The sequence below is a fragment of the Orcinus orca genome, chromosome 14 (assembly GCF_937001465.1).
Source record: "Orcinus orca chromosome 14, mOrcOrc1.1, whole genome shotgun sequence".
NCBI classification, from domain to species: Eukaryota; Metazoa; Chordata; class Mammalia; order Artiodactyla; family Delphinidae; genus Orcinus; species Orcinus orca.
In genome coordinates, this window is record NC_064572.1 from 12162892 (window position 1) to 12184311 (window position 21420).

General features: G+C 41.7%; 1 protein-coding gene across 5 annotated transcripts in view; it reads right to left on the minus strand.

Annotated features, from left to right (window-relative positions):
• Nucleotides 1-20343, minus strand: part of B3GALNT2 (beta-1,3-N-acetylgalactosaminyltransferase 2) — a 57933-nt gene extending 37590 nt beyond the window's left edge. For 2 of the 5 annotated variants that reach the window (XM_033431269.2, XM_033431270.2), the window contains exons 1-3: nucleotides 19985-20343; nucleotides 19497-19565; nucleotides 8404-8551 (exon numbers count right to left, since the gene is read on the minus strand). In XM_033431269.2, the coding sequence (XP_033287160.1) occupies nucleotides 8404-8551; nucleotides 19497-19565; nucleotides 19985-20096 (329 nt within the window). In that variant the 5' untranslated portion in view covers nucleotides 20097-20343. The remainder of the gene's footprint in view (nucleotides 1-8403; nucleotides 8552-19496; nucleotides 19566-19984) is intronic. The other 3 variants (XM_049697342.1, XM_033431267.2, XM_033431268.2) reach the window with 2 other exon arrangements.
• Between the last annotated feature and the right edge of the window lie 1077 nt (nucleotides 20344-21420).

The window sequence follows — 21420 nt, forward strand, 5'->3', positions numbered from 1 at the left end:
CAGGTTTTCAAGGTGGTTCTGAGGGTAGTGATGACTCTGAGGCCTTTTTTTCACTTGCTGGGTAATAGGTTCTATTATCATTGCGATCCTGAACTAGAGAAACCTGTCTTGAAAAGGAATGAAAGCTGCTATGAGTGGCTCAAGGGGAAGATGGTGGAAGAGTAAGACGCGGAGATCACCTTCCTCCCCACAGATACATCAGAAATACATCTACACGTGGAACAACTCCTACAGAACACCTACTGAACGCTGGCAGAAGACCTCAGACCTCCCAAAAGGCAAGAAACTCCCCACGTACCTGGGTAGGGCAAAAGAAAAAAGAATAAACAGAGACAAAAGAATAGGGACGGGACCTGCACCAGTGGGAGGGAGCCGTGAAGGAGAAAGGTTTCCACACACTAGGAGCCCCTTCGCGGGTGGAGACTGCGGGTGGCGGAGGGGGGGAAGCTTTGGAGCCGCGGAGGAGAGCACAGCCACAGGGGTGCGGAGGGCAAAGCGGAGAGAATCCCGCACAGAGGATCGGTGCCGACCAGCACTCACCTGCCCGAGAGGCTTGTCTGCTCACCCACCGGGATGGGCGGGGCTGGGAGCTGAGGCTCGGGCTTCGGTCGGAGCGCAGGGAGAGGACTGGGGTTGGCGGCATGAACACAGCTTGCACGGGGTTAGTGCACCACGGCTAGCCGGGAGGGAGTCCGGGAAAAGCCTGGACCTGCCGAAGGGGCAAGAGACTTTTTCTTCCCTCTTTGTTTCCTGGTGTGCGAGGAGAGGGGATTCAGAGCGCTGCTGAAAGGAGCTCCAGAGACGGGCGCGAGCCACGGCTAACAGCGCACACCCCAGAGACGGGCATGAGACGCTAAGGCTGCTGCTGCCGCCACGAAGAAGCCTGTGTGCGAGCACAGGTCACTGTCCACACCTCCCCTCCCCGGAGCCTTGCAGCCCGCCACTGCCAGGGTCCCGGGATCCAGGGACAACTTCCCCGGGAGAACGCATGGTGCGCCTCAGGCTGGTGCAACGTCACGCTGGCCTCTGCCGCCGTAGGCCCGCCCCGCATCCGCGCCCCTCCCTTTCCCCAGTGTGAGTGAGCCAGAGCCCCCAAAGCAGCTGCTCCTTTAACCCGTCCTATCTGAGCGAAGAACAGACGCCCTCCCGCGACCTACACGCAGAGGTGGGGCCAAATCCAAAGCTGAGCCCCGGGAGCTGTGCAAACAAAGAAGAGAAAGGGAAATCTCTCCCAGCAGCCTCAGAAGCAGCAGATTAAAGCTCCACAATCAACTTGATGTGCCCTGCATCTGTGGAATACCTAAACAGACAATGAATCATCCCAAATTGAGGAGGTGGACTTTGAGAGCAAGATTTATTTTTTTCCCCCTTTTCCTTTTTGTGAGTGTGTATGTGTATGCTTCTGTGTGAGATTTTGTCTGTATAGCTTTGCTTCCACCATTTGTTCTAGGGTTCTATTCGTCCGTTTTTGTTTTTTTTTTTTTACTTTAAAAAAATTTTTTTCTTAATAATTATTTTTAATAACTTTATTTTATCTTACTTTATTTTATTTTATTTTATCTTCTCTCTTTCCTTCTTTCTTTCTTTTCTTTCTTTCTTCCTTTCTTTCTTTCTACTTTTTCTCCCTTTTATTCTGAGCATGTGGATGAAAGGCTCTTGGTGCTGCAGCCAGGAGTCAGTGCTGTGCCTCTGAAGTGGGAGAGCCAACTTCAGGACACTGGTCCACAAGAGACCGCCCAGCTCCACGTAATATCAAACGGCGAAAATCTCCCAGAGATCTCCATCTCAACACCAACACCCAGCTTCACTCAACGACCAGCAAACTACAGTGCTCGACACCCTATGCCAAACAACTAGCAAGACAGGAACACAACCCCACCCATTAGTAGAGAGGCTGCCTAAAATCATAATAAGGCCACGACATCCCAAAACACACCACCAGACGTGGATCTGCCCACCAGAAAGACAAGATCCAGCCTCATCCACCAGAACACAGGCACTAGTCCCCTCCACCAAGAAGCCTACACAACCCACTGAACCAACTTTAACCACTGGGGGCAGACACCAAAAACAACGGGAACTACGAACCTGCAGCCTGCAAAAAGGAGACCCCAAACACAGTAAGATAAGCAAAATGAGAAGACAGAAAAACACACAGCAGATGAAGGAGCAAGATAAAAACCCACCAGACCTAACAAATGAAGAGGAAATAGGCAGTCTACCTGAAAAAGAATTCAGAATAATGATAGTAAAGATGATCCAAAATCTTGGAAATAGAGTAGACAAAATGCAAAAAACATTTAACAAGGACCTAGAAGAACTAAAGATGAAACAAGCAACGATGAATAACACAATAAACGAAATTAAAAATACTCTAGGGCTTCCCTGGTGGTGCAGTAGTTGAGAGTCTGCCTGCCGATGCATGGGACACAGGTTCGTGCCCCGGTCCGGGAGGATCCCACATGCTGCGGAGCAGCTGGGCCTGTGAGCCATGGCCGCTGAGCCTGCACGTCTGGAGCCTGTGCTCCATAACGGGAGAGGCCACAACAGTGAGAGGCCTGTGTACAGAAAAAAAAAAAAAAAAAAAAACCTCTAGAAGGGATCAATAGCAGAGTAACTGAGGCAGAAGAACGGATAAGTGACCTGGAAGATAAAATAGTGGAAATAACTACTGCAGAGCAGAATAAAGAAAAAAGAATGAAAAGAACTGAGGACAGTCTCAGAGACCTCTGGGACAACATTGAACGCACCAACATTCGAATTATAAGGGTTCCAGAAGAAGAAGAGAAAAAGAAAGGGACTGAGAAAATATTTGAAGAGATTATAGTTGACAACTTCCTTAATATGGGAAAGGAAATAGTTAATCAAGTCCAGGAAGCACAGAGAGTACCATACAGGATAAGTCCAAGGAGAAACATGCCAAGACACATATTAATCAAACTGTCAAAAATTAAACACAAAGAAAACATATTAAAAGCAGCAAGGGAAAAACAACAAATAACACACAAGGGAATCCCCATAAGGTTAACAGCTGATCTTTCAGCAGAAACTCTGCATGCCAGAAGGGACTGGCAGGACATATTTAAAGTGATGAAGGAGAAAAACCTACAACCAAGATTACTCTACCCAGCAACGATCTCATTCAGATTTGATGGAGAAATTAAAACCTTTACAGACAAGCAAAAGCTGAGAGAGTTCAGCACCACCAAACAAGCTTTACAACAAATGCTCAAGGACCTTCTCTAGGCAAGAAACACAACAGAAGGAAAAGACCTACAATAACAAACCCAAAACAATTAGAAAATGGGAATAGGCACATACATATCGATAATTACCTGAAATGTAAATGGATCAAATGCTCCCAACAAAAGACACAGATTGGCTGAATGGATACAAAAACAAGACCCATATATACACTGTCTACAAGAGACCCACTTCAGACCTAGAGACACATACGGACTGAAAGTGAGGGGATGGAAAAAGATATTCCATGCAAATGGAAACCAAAAGAAAGCTGGAGTAGCAGTTCTCATATCAGACAAAATAGACTTTAAAATAAAGGCTATTACAAGAGACAAAGAAGGCCACTACATAATGATCAAGGGATCGATCCAAGAAGAAGATTTAACAATTGTAAATATTTATGCACCCAACATAGGAGCACCTCAATACATAAGGCAAATACTAACAGCCATAAAAGGGGAAATCGACAGTAACACATTCATAGTAGAGGACTTTAACACCCCACTTTCACCAATGGATATATCATCCAAAATGAAAATAAATAAGGAAACACAAGCTTTAAATGATAAATTAAACTGATATTTATAGGACATTCCATCCAAAAACAACAGAACACACATTTTTCTCAAATGCTCATGGAACATTCTCCAGGATAGATCATATCTTGGGTCATAAATCAAGCCTTGGTAAATTTAAGAAAACTGAAATTGTATCAAGTATCTTTTCCGACCACAACGCTATGAGACTAGATATCAATTACAGGAAAAGATCTGTAAAAAATACAAAGACATAGAGGCTAAACAATACACTACTTAATAACCAAGTGATCACTGAAGAAATCAAAGAGGAAATCAAAAAATACCTAGAAACAAATGACAATGGAGACACGATGACCCAAAACCTACGGGAGGCAGCAAAAGCAGTTCTAAGAGGGAAGTTTATAGCAATACAATCCTACCTTAAGAAACAGGAAAACATCTCGAATAAACAACCTAATCTTGCACCTAAAGCAATTAGAGAAAGAAGAACAAAAAACCCCCAAAGTTAGCAGAAGGAAAGAAATCATAAAGAGCAGATCAGAAATAAATGAAAACGAAATGAAGGAAATGATAGCAAAGATCAGTAAAACTAAAAGCTGGTTCTTTGAGAAGATAAACAAAATTGATAAACCATTAGCCAGACTCATCAAGAGAAAAAGGGAGAAGAGTCAAATCAATAGAATTAGAAATGAAAAAGGAGAACAACTGACACTGCAGAAATACAAAAGATCATGAGAGATTACTACAAGCAACTAAATGCCAATAAAATGGACAACCTGGAAGAAATGGACAAATTCTTAGAAATGCACAACCTGCCAAGACTGAATCAAGAAGAAATAGAAAATATGAACAGACCAATCACAAGCACTGAAATTGAAACTGTGATTAAAAATCTTCCAACAAACAAAAGCCCAGTACCAGATGGCTTCACAGGCGAATTCTATCAAACACTTAGAGAAGAGCTAACACCTATCCTTCTCAAACTCTTCCAAAATACAGCAGATGGAGGAACACTCCCAAACTCATTCTACGAGGCACCATCACCCTGATACCAAAACCAGACAAGGATGTCACAAAGAAAGAAAACTACAGGCCAATATCACAGATGAACATAGATGCAAAAATCCTCAACAAAATACTAGCAAACAGAATCCAAGAGCACATTAAAAGGATCATACACCATGATCAAGTGGGGCTTATTCCAGGAATGCAAGGATTCTTCAATATACGCAAATCAATCAATGTGATACACCATATTAACAAATTGAAGGAGAAAAACCATATGGTCATCTCAATAGATGCAGAGAAAGCTTTTGACAAAATTCAACACCCACTTATGATAAAAACCCTCCAGAAAGTAGGCAAAGAGGGAACTTTCCTCAACATAATAAAGGTCATATATGACAAACCCACAGCCAACATCGTCCTCAATGGTGAAAAACTGAAAGCATTTCCACTAAGATCAGGAACAAGACAAGGTTGCCCACTCTTACCACTCTTATTCAACATAGTTTTGGAAGTTTTAGCCACAGCAATCAGAGAAGAAAAGGAAATATACGGAATCCAAATCGGAAAAGAAGAAGTAAAGCTGTCACTGTTTGCAGATGACATGATACTATACATAGAGAATCCTAAAGATGCTACCAGAAAACTTCTAGAGCTAATCAATGAATTTGGTAAAGTAGCAGGATACAAAATTAATGCACAGAAATCTCTTGCATTCCTATACACTAATGATGAAAAATCTGAAAGTGAAATCAAGAAAACACTCCCATTTCCCATTGCAACAAAAAGAATAAAATATCTAGGAATAAACCTACCTAAGGAGACAAAAGACCTGTATGCAGAAAATTATAAGACACTGATGAAAGAAATTAAAGATGACACAAATAGATGGAGAGATATACCATGTTCTTGGATTGGAAGAATCAACATTGTGAAAATGACTCTACTACCCAAAGCAATCTACAGATTCAATGCAATCCCTATCAAACTACCATTGGCATTTTTCACAGAACTAGTACAAAAAATTTCACAATTTGTATGGAAACACAAAAGACCCCAAATAGCCAAAGCAATCTTGAGAACGAAAAACGGAGCTAGAGGAATCAGGCTCCCTGACTTCAGACTATACTACAAAGCTACAGTAATCAAGACAGTATGGTACTGGAACAAAAACAGAAATATAGATCAATGGAACAGGATAGAAAGCCCAGAGATAAACCCACGCACATATGGACACCTTATCTTTGATAAAGGAGGCAGGAATGTACAGTGGAGAAAGGACAGCCTCTTCAATAAATGGTGCTGGGAAAACTGGACAGGTACAAGTAAAAGTATGAGATTAGAACACTCCCTAACACCGTACATGAAAATAAGCTCAAAATGGATTAAAGACCTAAATGTAAGGCCAGAAACTATCCAACTCTTAGAGGAAAACATAGGCAGAACACTCTAGGACATAAATCACAGCAAGATCCTTTTTGACCCACCTCCTAGAGAAATGGAAATAAAAACAAAAATAAACAAATGGGACCTAATGAAACTTAAAAGCTTTTGTACAGCAAAGGAAACCATAAACAAGACCAAAAGACAACCCTCAGAATGGGAGAAAATATTTGCAAATGAAGCAACTGACAAAGGATTAATCTCCAAAATTTACAAGCAGCTCATGCAGCTCAATAACAAAAAAACAAACAACCCAATCCAAAAATGGGCAGAAGACCTAAATAGACATTTCTCCAAAGAAGATATACAGATTGCCAACAAACACATGAAAGAATGCTCAACATCAATAATCATTAGAGAAATGCAAATCAAAACTACAATGAGATATCATCTCACACCAGTCAGAATGGCCATCATCAAAAAATCTACAAACAATAAATGCTGGAGATGGTGTGGAGAAAAGAGAACACTGTTGCACTGGTGGTGGGAATGTGAATTGGTACAGCCACTATGAAAAACAGTATGGAGGTTCCTTAAAAAACTACAAATAGAACTACCATATGACCCAGCAATCCCACTACTGGGCATATACCCTGAGAAAACCATAATTCAAAAAGAGTCATGTACCAAAATGTTCATTGCAGCTCTATTTACAATAGCCAGGAGACGGAAACAACCTAAGTGTCCATCATCGGATGAATGGATAAAGAAGATGTGGCACATATATACAATGGAATATTACTCAGCCATAAAAAGAAATGAAATTGAGTTATTTGTAGTGAGGTGGATGGACCTAGAGTCTGTCATACAGAGTGAAGTAAGTCAGAAAAAGAAAGACAAATACCATATGCTAACACATATATATGGAATCTAAGGAAAAAAAATGTCATGAAGAACCTAGGGGTAAGACAGGAATAAAGACACAGACCTACTAGAGAATGGACTTGAGGATATGGGGAGGGGGAAGGGTAAGCTGTGACAAAGTGAGAGAGTGGCATGGACATATATACACTATGTATAGCTAGTGGGAAGTAGCCGCATAGCACAGGGAGATCAGCTCGGTGCTTTGTGACCACCTAGAGGGGTGGGATAGGGAGGGAGATGCAAGAGAGAAGAGATATGGGAACATATATATATGTATAACTGATTCACTTTGTTATAAAGCAGAAACTAACATACCATTGTAAAGCAATTATACTCCAATAAAGATGTTAAAAAAAAAGCTGCTATGAGTAAGATAGGAAATCTGTAAATGTTCACTACTGGTGACAAGAAAATTCACAATTGTGATTCCCCCGTATAGCTACTCAGTCACAAGCATCCCAGCTGAATGCAATCCTGAGGGCCTTCTCTGCTTATCAGTGACTTCGCATAAGCAGAGAAGAATCGTCACATAACTAGAAGTCCAAACTTCCATGCTTCACTTCCACTAGTCCCTCACTATATAATCTTCAGAGGCTGCTTTCCCTGAGAAGACTAAGGCCTTGCATTCCTAATCAACAACCGAGCCATCTAATGTCAACGTGTGATGTGCTACCCAAGCTCAGGCCTGGAAGGGTGGTTGGCAAAAAGAGTATGGCAAACTATACAAACCGCAGATCACACACAACCAAATGATACAGAGCTAAAAAACATTAAGTATATCTCTTTTGGCTTAAAATCTTGGTTAAATTTACTTTTTGGGCTCAACTACGTGGAGGAAAAGCAAAATGAAATAGTCATTTCTGAGGAAAAGAAGTCACATATCTGAATTAACATCTCTGACTCTCCAAGAAGAGATTTTTCAGAACACTTATTCAATACGTCACGCAAGGTGTGAACTCAAGAAACCTACCGTTGGGGCTTCCCTGGTGGCGCAGTGGTTAAGAATCTGCCTGCCAATGCAGGGGACATGGGTTCAAGCCCTGGTCCGGGAAGATCCTACACGCCGCGGAGCAACTAAGCCCGTGTGCCACAACTACTGAGCCTGTGTGCCACAACTAATGAGCCCATGCGCTGCAACTACTGAAGTCCGCACACCTGGAGCCCGTGCTCCACAACAAGAGAAGCCACTGCAATGAGAAGCCTGCGCACTGCAATGAAGAGTAGCCCCCGCTTGCCGCAACTGGAGAAAGCCCACGTGAAGCAACAAAGACCCAATGCAGCCAAAAAAAAAAAAAAAGAAGAAACGTACCGTTGACTTAATGCTGGGTGTTGTACTAAATGCTTCAGCCAGGTGCTTCTTATCACATTGCGAAGTTCATGGTTATTGCGGGCTGACAGCACACCAACTACCACATCATAATGCCTAGATTTCCACTGGGGAAGTAAGGCCAACTGATCTAGAAATAAGCAATAGTAAATCAGAAATGTCATTTCTCAATTACTGTTAAGTTCAATATGTAACATAAAAATGTTTATTACAAGGTAATATAAATATATGTTCATATTTGCAGAAAATACAAATAAATACAAAGAATAAAAAACCTAAAGCACTCATAAAACTCACCATCCAGAGATAACCACTACTAACATTTTGGTGCAGAGTCTTTTTGCTTCCACACCTATGTATGTATTCGTGCTCACCCAAGTATATATGTAAATTCTTCAAAACAAGTAAGACTTTTCTGATAAGAATCAGTTTGGAAGGTCAATGTGGCATAAACCATACAATAGTAGGCAGTAAGAGCCAATTATAAAATGCTGGCTTTTTATTTTAGCTATAAAAGTTATTTAACTCCTTGAGCCTCAGTTTCCTTAAGTAGAAATGGGTGTAATAATACTTCTCATAGAGTTATAAAAATTAAATGATATAATGTGTATAAAGGTTCTGGTTTGGTAGCAGGCAAAGAGTGGGCATTCAATGGCAACTAACAACAACAACAACAAATGTGCTGTCAAAGGTGAAGTCCTACATGAATATTAGTTATTAAGTTTGGGAGATGAAGTTGAAGGACTACCATGCTGGAAAGAATCAGAACTCTTATTCATGCCAATAAATTCTACAGCCAGCAAATATTTATCACTTGAATAGTGCAAAGGATGAAGGAGGGGAAACGTTTGTAGTTAAAAAAAAAAAAAAATCAAGGAACAAGTCATTTTTTACTATCATATTTAATGGACAGTCCTTAGAGGGAGTTCCCTGGTGGTCCAGTGGTTAGAATTCCAGGCTTTCACTGCTGTGGCCCCGGTTCAATCCCTGGTCAGGGAACCGAGATCCCACAAGATGCACACCACCCCCACCCCAAAAAACTGTCCTTAGAGAAAGATAGAGGGAAAGATACTTTGTCCCTGTTTTTCATCACCAGTTTCAAAGCTTGAGAGCTACAAGCTAATATATAGCTCTCATTAGGGATCCCATTTCATCTCTTTCTTCAGCAGTGGAAACTGATCCCACAATGTTTCCAAAAATAAATTACTGCAGGCCACAGAGCTTTACTGTATTAAATGAAATGTTTTTATATGCCATAGAATCTAGGGATTCAAAAGACAACAAAGACATGTTGATATTTCTTCAAGGGAGAATAATTTAAATGCTTATGTAAAATTGGCAATGAAAACCTAGTCCCTCCCCCGACTTTTTCACAGAGAAATATTAGCAGTAAGCACATTTTATAGACAGGAGTGAGGAAAATGCAGTAACCAGACATATCTGACATTGATTCTACAGCCAACATGCTGCACAGTATCAGTAAGAAGTTACTTAAATCCTTGTGCCTCAGTTTCCTAATCAGAGAAAGTTGATACCAAAAACAGTCTTTTAGATACTCTAGTTCATCTGTTTCAAAATGTCTTCTCAAAAGATTAAAAAGCTTTAAAAGATTAGAAGAGCAAAAATTATATGCATCCCAAATGCCTCATTTATCTGACTTCATGAGAAAACAAGGTTGCTGCACAAAAGTAAAATTTCAAAATAACTGAAACATCCCTTTAAATGCCAAACATCACTACCTTATTTTTGACGGGTAATCAAAATAAATCTTTTAGAGATGGATTACATGAAACATCATTTAACCTTTTCTTAATGACAAAATCTTTTTAAAATTTTTCTCAAATTTCTCTCTTTATCATTAATTCTAGTCGCAGCTTCAGTTCAAATTCTTACCTTTCACCTGGACCTACAAGGCTATCCTAATAGTTCCTCCCAGACTTCTCCATGAGATTTTTCTAAAAATAAATAAATCAATAGACACAAAGATAACCATGTGGTATGCGAAAGCCTCACGGATTATCGCTGAAAAGTACTTTTTCATCTTATTCCACCTCTCTCTGCCACTGCCAATCCTCTCTGCTTCTCATCCACATCTCAGCTGCCTCTACTGAACTGTGTTACTTTTTACATGCACTTCTCTTTTTGTTGCAGAAGAGAAGTACATGGCAGATTCTGGCCTTTTAGAGAACTTCTACTTCCAGAAATACTGAAAAATAGGTTTTTAAAGCCTCAACCAAAAAACTGTTAGAACTAATAAACAAATTCAGTAAAGTTACAGGATACATAATCAATATACAAAAATCAGCTGTATTTCTACACAGTAATAAACTATCAGAAAGAGAAATTATGAAAACTCCCAATTTCAATCACATCAAACAGAATAAATACCTAGGAATAAATTTAACCAAGGAGGTAAAAGACCTGTACACTGAAAAGTATAAGACATTGATGAAATAAATTGAAGAATACAGAAACAAAAGATATTCCATGCTTGCTAATAATAATAATATTGTTAAAATGTCCATACTAGCTAAAGCAATCTACAGATACAGTGCAACCTCTATCAAAATTCCAATGGTATTTTTCAGAAATAGAAAAAAAAATCCTAAAATTTGTATGGAACCACAAAGACCTAGAAAAGCCAAAGCAATCTAGAGAAAGAAGAACAAAGCTGGAAATACCATGCTTCCTGGTTTCAAACCATATTATGAAGCTACAGTACTGGCATTAAAACAGACACATAGATCAACAGAACAGAATAGACAGCCCAGAAGTAAACCCATGCGTATATGGTCAATCCATTTACAACAAAGGAACCAAGAATATACAGTGGGGAAAGGACAATCTCTTAGATAAATGACGTTGGGAAAACTGGACAGCCACGTGCAAAAGCATGAAACTGAACTAACTTATGCCATACACAAAAATGAACTGAAAATGGATTAAAAACTTGAATGTAAGACCTGACACCATAAAACTCCTATAAGAAAACATAAGCAGTAAGTTCCTTGACATTGGTCTTGGCAATAATTTTTTTAGATTTGACACTGAAAGCAAAGGCAACAATAGCAAAAATAAGTAAGTTAGACTACATCAAACTAAAAACCTTCTGCACAGCAAAGAAAACTATCAACAAAATGAAACGACAACCTACCAAATAGGAGAAGATATTTACAAATCATATATCTGATTAATATCCAAAATATACAAAGAACTCATACAACCCAATACCAAAAAACAAAGAATCCCATTTAAAATTCGGCAGAGGATCTGAATAGACATTTTTCCAAAGAAGACATGCAGACTGCCATCAGGTACATGAAAAGGTGCTCAAAATCACTTATCATCAGGGAAATGCAAATCAAAACCACTATGAAACATCACCACACCTCTTAGAATGCCTATTATGAAAAAGATAAGAAATAACAAGTGTTGGCGAGAAGGTGGAGAAAAGGCAACCCTCATGCACTGCTGGTGTGAAAGTAAATTGATGCAGCCACTAAAAAATGAAAAACAGTATGGAGGTTCCTCAAAAAATTAAAAATAGAACTACCATATGATCCAGCAAAACCACTTCTGGGTATTTACCTGAAGGAAATGAAAACATTCACTAGAAAAGACATATGAATGGGGATGATATGCATGATAGTGAACATGGGGATGTTCATTGCAGCACTATTTACAATAGCCAAGACATGGCAGTAACCTAAGTGTCCACTGATGGATGAATGAATACAGAAAATGTGTTCTTTATACACAATGGAATATTATTCAGCCATAAAAAAGAAGGAAATCTTGCCATTTGCAACCATGTGGACAGACCCTGAGGGCATTACGCCAAGCGAAATAAGTTGGACAAAGACACGCTGATACCATATGAACTCATTCATATGTAGAATCTAAAACAAACAAAACACCAAACTCATAAATACAGAGAACAGAGTGGTGTTTGCCAGAGGCTGGGTGTAGAGGGTAGGCATAATGGGTAAAAGTGGTGAAAAGGTACAAACTTCCAGTTATAAAATAAATAAGTCATGGGGATGTAACATACAGCATGGTGACAATAGTTAACAAGACGGTATTGCAGGGAATTCTCTGGCGGTCCAGTGGTTAGGATTCTGGGCTTTCCCTGCCGTGGCCCGAGTTCAATCCCTGTTTGGGGAACTGAGATCCCACAAGCTGCATGGCATGACCCCCCACACACACCAAAACAACAACAACAACAACAACTGTACTGTATTTAAATGTTGCTAAAGAGAGTGGGTCTTAAAAGTTCTCATCACAGGAAAAAAAATTTGTAACTGTGTGTGGTGACAGATGTTAACTATACATACTGTGGGGATCATTACAGAATATATACATGTATCAAATCATTATGCTGCACACCTGAAACTAATGTAATTTGTCAATTATATCTCAATTTTTTTTAATACTGGTTTCTTCTGCCACATACCATCAATGTAAACCAGTCCAACAGACCTGTGAGTAGTGTGTCACACAGTATAAAACTCAAAGTGGAGAGTTCCCTGGTGGTCTAGTGGTTAGGATTCACCGCTTTCACTGCTGTGGTCCAGGTCCGATCCCTGGTTGGGGAACCGTGATCCCGCAACCACGTGGCACAGCCAAGATTAAACCAACCAACCAACCAACAAACAAGCAAAAACTCCTCAAAGTGGATGCTGTGTAAGAATGCTGCCCAGCTTTCCAGTTCCCCCCCTACACTTTCATCATCCTCTGCTCAATGTTGCAAGTACAGGGTACCTAGTTTGATTCTGGTGTCTGAAAACGGGAAACAAAAACAAAAAAAACTAAGAAGTGAACATGAGACAAAGAATAAAGATAATTCACAGAAAAAGAAATGCAAATAGCCAACGAACCTGTAAAAAACGGTTCAACTTCACTAGAAGTCAAGTTTGAATTACAGCAATAATAAGACACCAGTTTTCTCCTACATTCAAACTGACCAATATCTTCTTAAATGATAATACCCAAATGACTGATGTTTTGAGAGGTAGTTTTTTCAAGGAAATGGCTACTCTCCTATGTTGCTAATAGGAATGTAAGTTGGTATAGTATTCTGCAGTAAATTTTGCCAATATACATCAAAAACCTCAGAATTGTATAACTTTTGTCCTTGGCTAAGAATATAGGCTAAGGAAATAATCAGTGATGCACTAAAAGATCTCTATTCATCACAGTGTCATTTCTTAATAGGGAAAAACTGCAAAATACATGAACGCACAAATAAGGCATCAGTTACATAAATTATGGTGTATCTATATGCTAGAATACTATACAGACATTAAAATTGTTTTAAGCATTTCATTAAATGCTGTTCTACATCTTATTAAGTCAGATAAGCAGGCTATAAGAACTATGTACATACTATTTGGTTCCACTTATATAAAGTACAAAGCAGGCAAATCTCTGCCACTGAAGATCAGAATCATGGGTACCACTCCTGGCAGTGATAAGAAGGGAGCATAAAGGAAGCTTCTAAGGTGTTGGTAGTTTTCCTGTTTTTAATTTGGGTGCTGATTAGCTGGGTGATTCAGTTTGTGAAACTACATCAAGCTCACATTTACGTGCACTTTTCTGAATGTACATTATATATCAAAAAAAAATTTTTAATACTAAATAGTTCCCCCGACCATGTTTTATATGTATTGATACATTCAAACATTGCCCAGTATAGATCATCTTTCTTTCCTTTTTAAAAAATAATTTCAAAATTTTTCTTTGTAAAGTAAAATTTGTAAATTTTTCTTTGTAAAGTAAAATTTGTAAATTTTTACTTTACTTTGTAAAATTTGTTTTACTTTTATAAGAAAAAATGTAAATCATGGAATGTGAACGATCTATAGGTGACAAACTCATTCATACTTTCCCAGTTTTCTCCTCTTGATTCATTCCTTCAAGTAACTGAGCACCTCCTATGTTCACTGCTTTAGATGGCAAATATATAGCAATAAACAAATCTTCATACTGTCAAGAATAATTAAAACCCCACACAAGCTCCCTGAAGGCAATGACCATTTCTCTTCTTTAATATGTAGTATATCCTGAGAGTCTGGCAACCTGCTAGACTCCGCACTGAAAGTGGACATCCAAAAGTTTATTAAAGACTCCAAAACTGACTGCTCAAAATAAGCCCAAAGATTCTTAAAAATTAGACTAAAATTTCCACTCTCATGTGCATGTCTCACATGACACCAACCACAAACAGGCAGGAATCTTAAAAATGAAGAAAACATGCAAGTTCACCACATATCTACTGATAAGGACAATCATTATACACACTACCAGCGTGCTCTCACCAATTTCAGATACCTCCCCAAACACCTCACTAGCAAGGACATCAGCCACCTCCACACTACCATTCCTCTCTAAAATTCAGAGTGCTCACGAGGAATGAGGCACTGTTCTGGGTGTTTTATTAACTGAATCTTCACAATAACCCTGTGAGGTCATCATTTTATAAATAAGGAAACTGAAGCACAGAGACCAGATTAGCATATAGCAATCATTTTGGACGAGGCAGCCCTAGGCGAAACTGCAAAGCAAGCTCAATTTGTCTTTGACCTTCTGCTTGCCCCATGTCGGTTTCCATTTAACAAACTGTGAGCACCTTGAGAGCAGGGACTAAATACCTACTGCTCTAAGCATTTGTTGAATGGATCCGTTTCTTTCCTTTCTCTTTAGTTTCCTTCTTTCAAAATATCCTAGAAAGAGAAGCCTCTTTTGGTACATAATTTTTCTAAATTAACTGTTAAATAATTCCTGCTAAGGCATAACCCCAAACCAATACGTTATCATTAAGATATCCTATATCTTTATTCCCTAGCCCAAATGGCTGTCTCCACCTCCATTTTCCTCTCCTCACCCCCTAGTTGTGCTGGATTTCACAACAGGAGATCTGCTGGCTCTTCACCAGCTGTTCTCCCTGACTGGGCTTCACCTGTTCAAGGAGAGCTACTACATTAGAATAGTACCACGTACTAACACGACTGACACACTTCATTCATGCATTCAGGTTCCTGCCCAACTGTGACCTCTTTAGAGCGGCCCCCCCGACATCTCTATTGATTTATTTATAAATTTATTTATTTTTGGCTCCGTTGGGTCTTTGTTGCTGCACGCGGGCTTTCTCCTGCTGCAGCGAGGGGGCTACTCTTTCATTGCGGTGCACAGGCTTCTCATTGCGGTGGCTTCTCTTGTTGCGGAGCTCGGGCTCTAGGTGTGTGGGCTCAGTAGCTGTGGCTTGCGGACTCTAGACCGCAGGCTCAGCAGTCGTGGCGCACGGGCTTAGTTGCTCCGCAGCACGTGGGATCTTCCTGGACCAGGGCTCAAACCTGTGTCCCCTGGACTGGCAGGTGGATTCTTAACCACTGCGCCACCAAGGAAGCCCCTGACCTCTCTATTTAAAACAGCAGCAGCACGTCATTCTCTATCCTCTTACACTGCTTTATTTTTGTCACCACACATCACTCTCCCCTATGATATTTAATAATTATTTTCTTATATTCTGCTTTCCCTTGTGAACTGTAAACTGCATGAGGGCAGGGACTTTATCTTGATTACTGCTGTAATCCCACACCTACAACAGGAGTTGGCACAGAGGAGGCGCTCAAATATTTGTAGAATCAACTGCAAGTCAGAGGGCCTTTTTTAACATTCAGGGGAGGTAAATCTCCCTGCCACGACTTAATGAGACTGAAGACAGACAAAGAGGCAGGAGAGAAAAGAGAACAAAAACAAAATTCAAAATGTAAATTCAAGGGAAGAATACTTAACAAAGTCTTGGGTTTTCTCTCTCACTCTAGGCTTAAGGGATAAGGACTAAAATGTAAAAATGCTCCAATTTTTTGGTTTGAACTGGTGACAACACAAAGAGAAAAGAATTTGTATGAAATTTTAGCAATCAAGATGCTTCTACTGTTTTTAGTTTTGAAAGTACCAAAAGTGCAAAACGAAAGTTAGGACTCTGCAAGGTTTCACTTAGATTGAATACTCTATTTATTATTTGACTAGATGCACAATATCCATCTAAAGTCAAAGTTAATTTACACAACTAGTACTGATCTCCTCACCAATAGCCCTGCCCTTTCCAAGGTCTACTTCCTAGTTTCCTTAATCTAGCCTGGTCTCACAGGACAGCAGATAAGGTATCACTGAAACACTGACGGAGGGGGAAAAACTTATCTCAAAAAGAAAAAACATTTTTTTAAAAAGTTACTTTTAGGTGAGCCCCACAGAAATAAAAAACACTGGGAAAAGGTAACCCTCTCACCTCCAGGAGTGGCCCAGGGGAAGACTGGCTACCTGAGGGGAAGGAAGCACAGAAGAGACCCAGTGCAGACACAGGGAAAGGGAATGTCACTGGGGCTGGGAGCTGTGATCACTACAGGAGAAAATGTGAGCACAGTGGGACTGGCTCCAGGCACACAGGCAAAGGGCAAAAGGGTTGGACATGAAGCCACAAAGCTTCCAAAACTAGAACAAAAAATTTTAAAATGTGTATGGAAAACACAAAAGACCCCAAATAGACAAAACAATCTTGAGAAAGAAGAACAGAGCTGGAGCAATCAGGCCCCCTGACTTTAGACTATACTACAAAGCTACAGTAATCGAAATGGTATGGTACTGGCACAAAAACAGACACATACATCAATGGAACAGAACAGAGAGCCCAGGAATAAACCCACACACTTATGGTCCATTAATCTATGACAAAGGAAGCAAGAATAGACAATGGGGAAAAGACAGTCTCTTCAATAAGTGCTGCTGGGAAAACTGCACTGCTACACGTAAAAGAATAAAATTAGAACATTCTCTAACACCATATACAAAAATAAACTCAAAATGGATTAAAGATATAAATGTAAGACTGGATACTATAAAACTCCTTGAGGAAAAAATTGGCATAACACTCTTTGACATAAATCGCAGCAATACGTTTTTGGATCCATCTCCTAAGATAAAGGAAATAAAAGCAGAAATAAACAAATGGGACCTAATTAAACTTAAAAGCTTTTGCACAGCAAAGGAAACCATTGATATAAACAGGAAGACAACCTGCCAAATGGGATATAATATTTGCAAATGATATGACTGATCAGTGATTAACATCCAACATACATAAACAGCTCATACAACTCAACATCAGAAAAACAAACAACCCAATTTAAAAATGGGCAGAAGAAATGAACTTTTCCAAAGAGGAAATGCTGATGGCCAACAGGCACATGAAAAGATGCTCAATGTCCCTAGTCATCAGTGAAATGCAAATCAAAATCACAATGAGACGTCACCTCACACCTGTCAGAATGGCTATCATCAAAAAGAACACAAATACTGGGGGAGGATGTGCAGAAAAGGGAACCCTTGTACGCTGTTGATAAGAATGTAAACTGGTGCAGTCACTGTGGAAAACAGTATGGAGATGCCTCAAAAGACTACCATATGGCCCAGCAATTCCACTCCTGGGTATATAACTGAAAAAAACCCAAAAACACTAATTCAAAAAGATACATGCACCCTAATGTTCACAGCAGCATTATTTACAATTACCAAGATACGGAAACAACCTAAGTGTCCATCAACAGATGAATGGATAAAGAAGGTGTGATATATATACACACGATGAAATACTACTCAGCCTTAAAAAAAGAAAGAAGTTTTGCCATTTGCAGCAACACGGATGGATTTGGAGGGCATCAGGGTAAGTGAAATAAGTCAGAGAAAGACAAATCCTGCAAGGTATCACTTACACGTGGAATCTAAAAGATATAACAAACAAGTGAACATAACAAAAAAGCAGCAGGCTCACAGATGTGGAGAACAAATTAGTGGTTACCAGTGGAGGGCGGAGGGGCAATACAGGGGTGGAGGAGTGAGAGGGACAAACTACTGGGTGTAAGATAGGCTCAAGGATGTGTTGTACAACACAGGGAACAGAGCCAATATTTTGTAATAACTGTAAATGGAAAGTAACCTTTTAAAATTGTATTCAAACATAAAAAATAAATTTGAAAAAGTAAGAAATTGTCAGGGAGGCCTACTAAGTTTTCAGCTTGAACGTACGGTTTTCGCTTGTTTATGGACCCTAGAAGATATTTAGGTCATAAATATCCTAAGTATGCTCTACAAGTAAATTCCAGTAGAGCTCACTCATCATACAGAAAAGAAATTTGTAAAATGCAAAACCCAACAGGTGTTACAGAGCACTATATATCTACAGCACTCTTTCCTCAGCTCCATTTACAAAACCCTAAAAAACAAAACAGACAAAAAAAATCCTAACCTGTTAAGTTAAATGCCCTGTAACACTGCACTCTCATTAAATCATTTAAATAGTATCTTAATTGCATTCAGGTCACACAAACAGCCTTCTCAAAGAACTTGTGGCTTCTCTAATAGAAAAGGATTTTAAGAGACAGTTACCAGAATAAAGAACTCCAATTATAACAGTGAGATTGCTTTGAGGACTGCCAAATTAGTTTCTGTACTTTCTACTTCTAAGTTAAGGCACAGAGCCATCTCAGAATTGCAAATATTCAACTATTCTTTAAAATATTGCATAAGAAAACAACTGTCTTTAGGGAGAAGTGGTAAGAAAAAAACTCCCAACGTAGTTAAAAACCAAAAAGGACTACTACCTCATCTTTAAAACAGCCTTCTAGGCTTCTTTACATGTCCTAGGGCAAGCCCTTAAAAAAGAAAACAAGAAAATAAGGGAAACCTGAAGACGTTTTCAGAGCGGTGGAATTCATTAACAACAGAAAACCCCCTGGGCTGTGGGCACAGCATTCTATTTCTCAGGCTGTGAACATGAACAAAGGTTTCTTTCCCACGAGAGAATAACTTTTAGAGCAAATGGGGAAGACCATTAAAGAACCTGATATTTTCGTGTATATTTCATTCACAGGCTTTTGCAAACCAAGTTCCCAGGAACAACTCCACTCGCAGCCATGCCTCGATTTGCTCAACCGACTTACATCGCAGTTTTCAAAGGATTCACAAAGTACAGTATACTCTCAAAGCAAAGTTATTCCTTAAAAGCAAAACACAGCCACCTTTTAAAACACGCACAAACGTGATCCACGGCCCGAAGACCTCAAAACTCTTGACCGAATAACCAACACCTGGGGAGGAAGAAAGCAACCTGGTAGCCCAACCCCGGGCGTGAGCAGCTGCCGCTGAAGGGCTGAAGGACACGCGGGGCTCTGCTCCCGGGCAGGCGCCGGGCGACTCGGGCCAGGCCTGGGGACAGCCGGAGGGCTTGCAGTCGCGGGCACCGGCTTTGTGCCCATTAAGAAACGCGAGGAGGTGAGAAGCGGCCGAGACGCGAAACGAGAAAAGCGCCCTCAAGTTTGCCCGATATTAACGCCTCGAGGATGAAAAGGGCCGTTTGTTTCATTGGCGGACCGTTGTGTCGGGCCGCCCCCCGCCCGGGACTCCCGGCGGAGCTCCGCGAAAGAAGCCGTCGGGAGGTTCGGAGCCGGCTTCCCCCCGGCTCGCGGCCGCCCGGCCCGGCCCGCCCCGCCTGGCCCCAGGACCTCACCTGCCCGGCCGGCCCCCGCGGCGCGGGCGGGCGGCGGGGAGCGCAGCCGCAGCCAGAGGTGCAGCGCGGCCCCGAGCACACACGGGCACAGCAGCACCAGCCAGTTTCGCATTGGCCGCCCCCGCCTGCTCCACCTCGCACCCCCGCCGCGCTCCGGGTTCTCCCGCGTCCCGGGAGGGAACCTGCAAGTAGGGAGGCCGAGTGCCGACGGCCGACTCCCGTGCTACGACTCCGGGGACGCCCGCCCTCGCGCCCGACGCCGTCCAGGTTCCTCTCGGCTTCGGGCCCCGCGCCTCAGCTTCCTCAGACCACCAGCGGCAGCAGCTCAGCCGGGCGGAGCCCCGCCCCCTCCGCTTGGCCTCCCCTGGCCCCGCCCACCTTTTCTCTCACTCGCCCCGCCCCCTCCCCTCGCGTCCCCTCCCGCTCTCGTCGGCCAGCCGGGAGCTGAAGTCCCGCTCTGGGATCAAGCCGGGAGTGCCCCAGTGATCCAGTGACTGGAAAACCACACTTCCCATAACCCCACGCACTCGCCTCCGTCACTCGGCGGTTGCGGAGGCAGAGCGCGAGGCCCCACACGGAGCATGCGCAACCCTTTTCGACGTCTACCGCCCCCCGGCGGCCGAAGGGAGGTAGTGCCGGGCGACCCCGCGCTTCGGGGCCGCCCCCACCCGGGAGGGAAACACAGCTGAGGTGGAATGTGCTGATTGCCCAAGATTGAAAGGGAGATCTAAGGGAAGACTTTTTAAAATCACGCAGGAGCTTCCTTATGCCGAATGCTAGCCTTGTGTGGGAGATAGGATCTTGCGGACGCCGGAGATCAGGGCGAAGCAGCCCAATTGTCTTCAGCTGTGAATCGTCGAGTATTAGTTCTGGTGCAGTTATGTACCCGGCTCTTTGCCCGGTCCTGTCCTCTAGGAACTCAGGATGAGTAAGACCGCGCCCAGGGGATCAAGCTGTGGAGTACGACAGCGACGGTCCAATCTAGGGTAAAATTTCACGTGCCCGGGTGTCCAACTAGCGCTGGAAAGTTGCGAGTAGAACGAGGCGCACACACACCTGCTACAGGACGTGAGTCGGGAGGGCCGAGAGGACGCGGGCTCCGAAGCACCTGTGGGCAGGACCCCTGCAGCGCTCCTTAAGGATAAAGTACTGCCCACTGGCCCGAGGACTTGACCCCTCGGACCCGCCCGCGGCCAAACGCACGAGTGCCCTGGTTGAGGCCGTGTGGGTGAAGGGGCGAGACGGTCAAGGTACCGATGTTAAGACGACGGAGGAGAGGAGGAAAATGAGCGCCTGGCTTGTGGTGTTCCGTTTATTTGTTTTTTAAGTTTTCCCAAATTGTGGAAACAGAAGTTAATTATATTGTTGGGGAAAGTCTTGGTTGAAAGCCACAGAAAATTCACTTCGAACAGGCTTAAGGAAAAAAGGGTAATTGA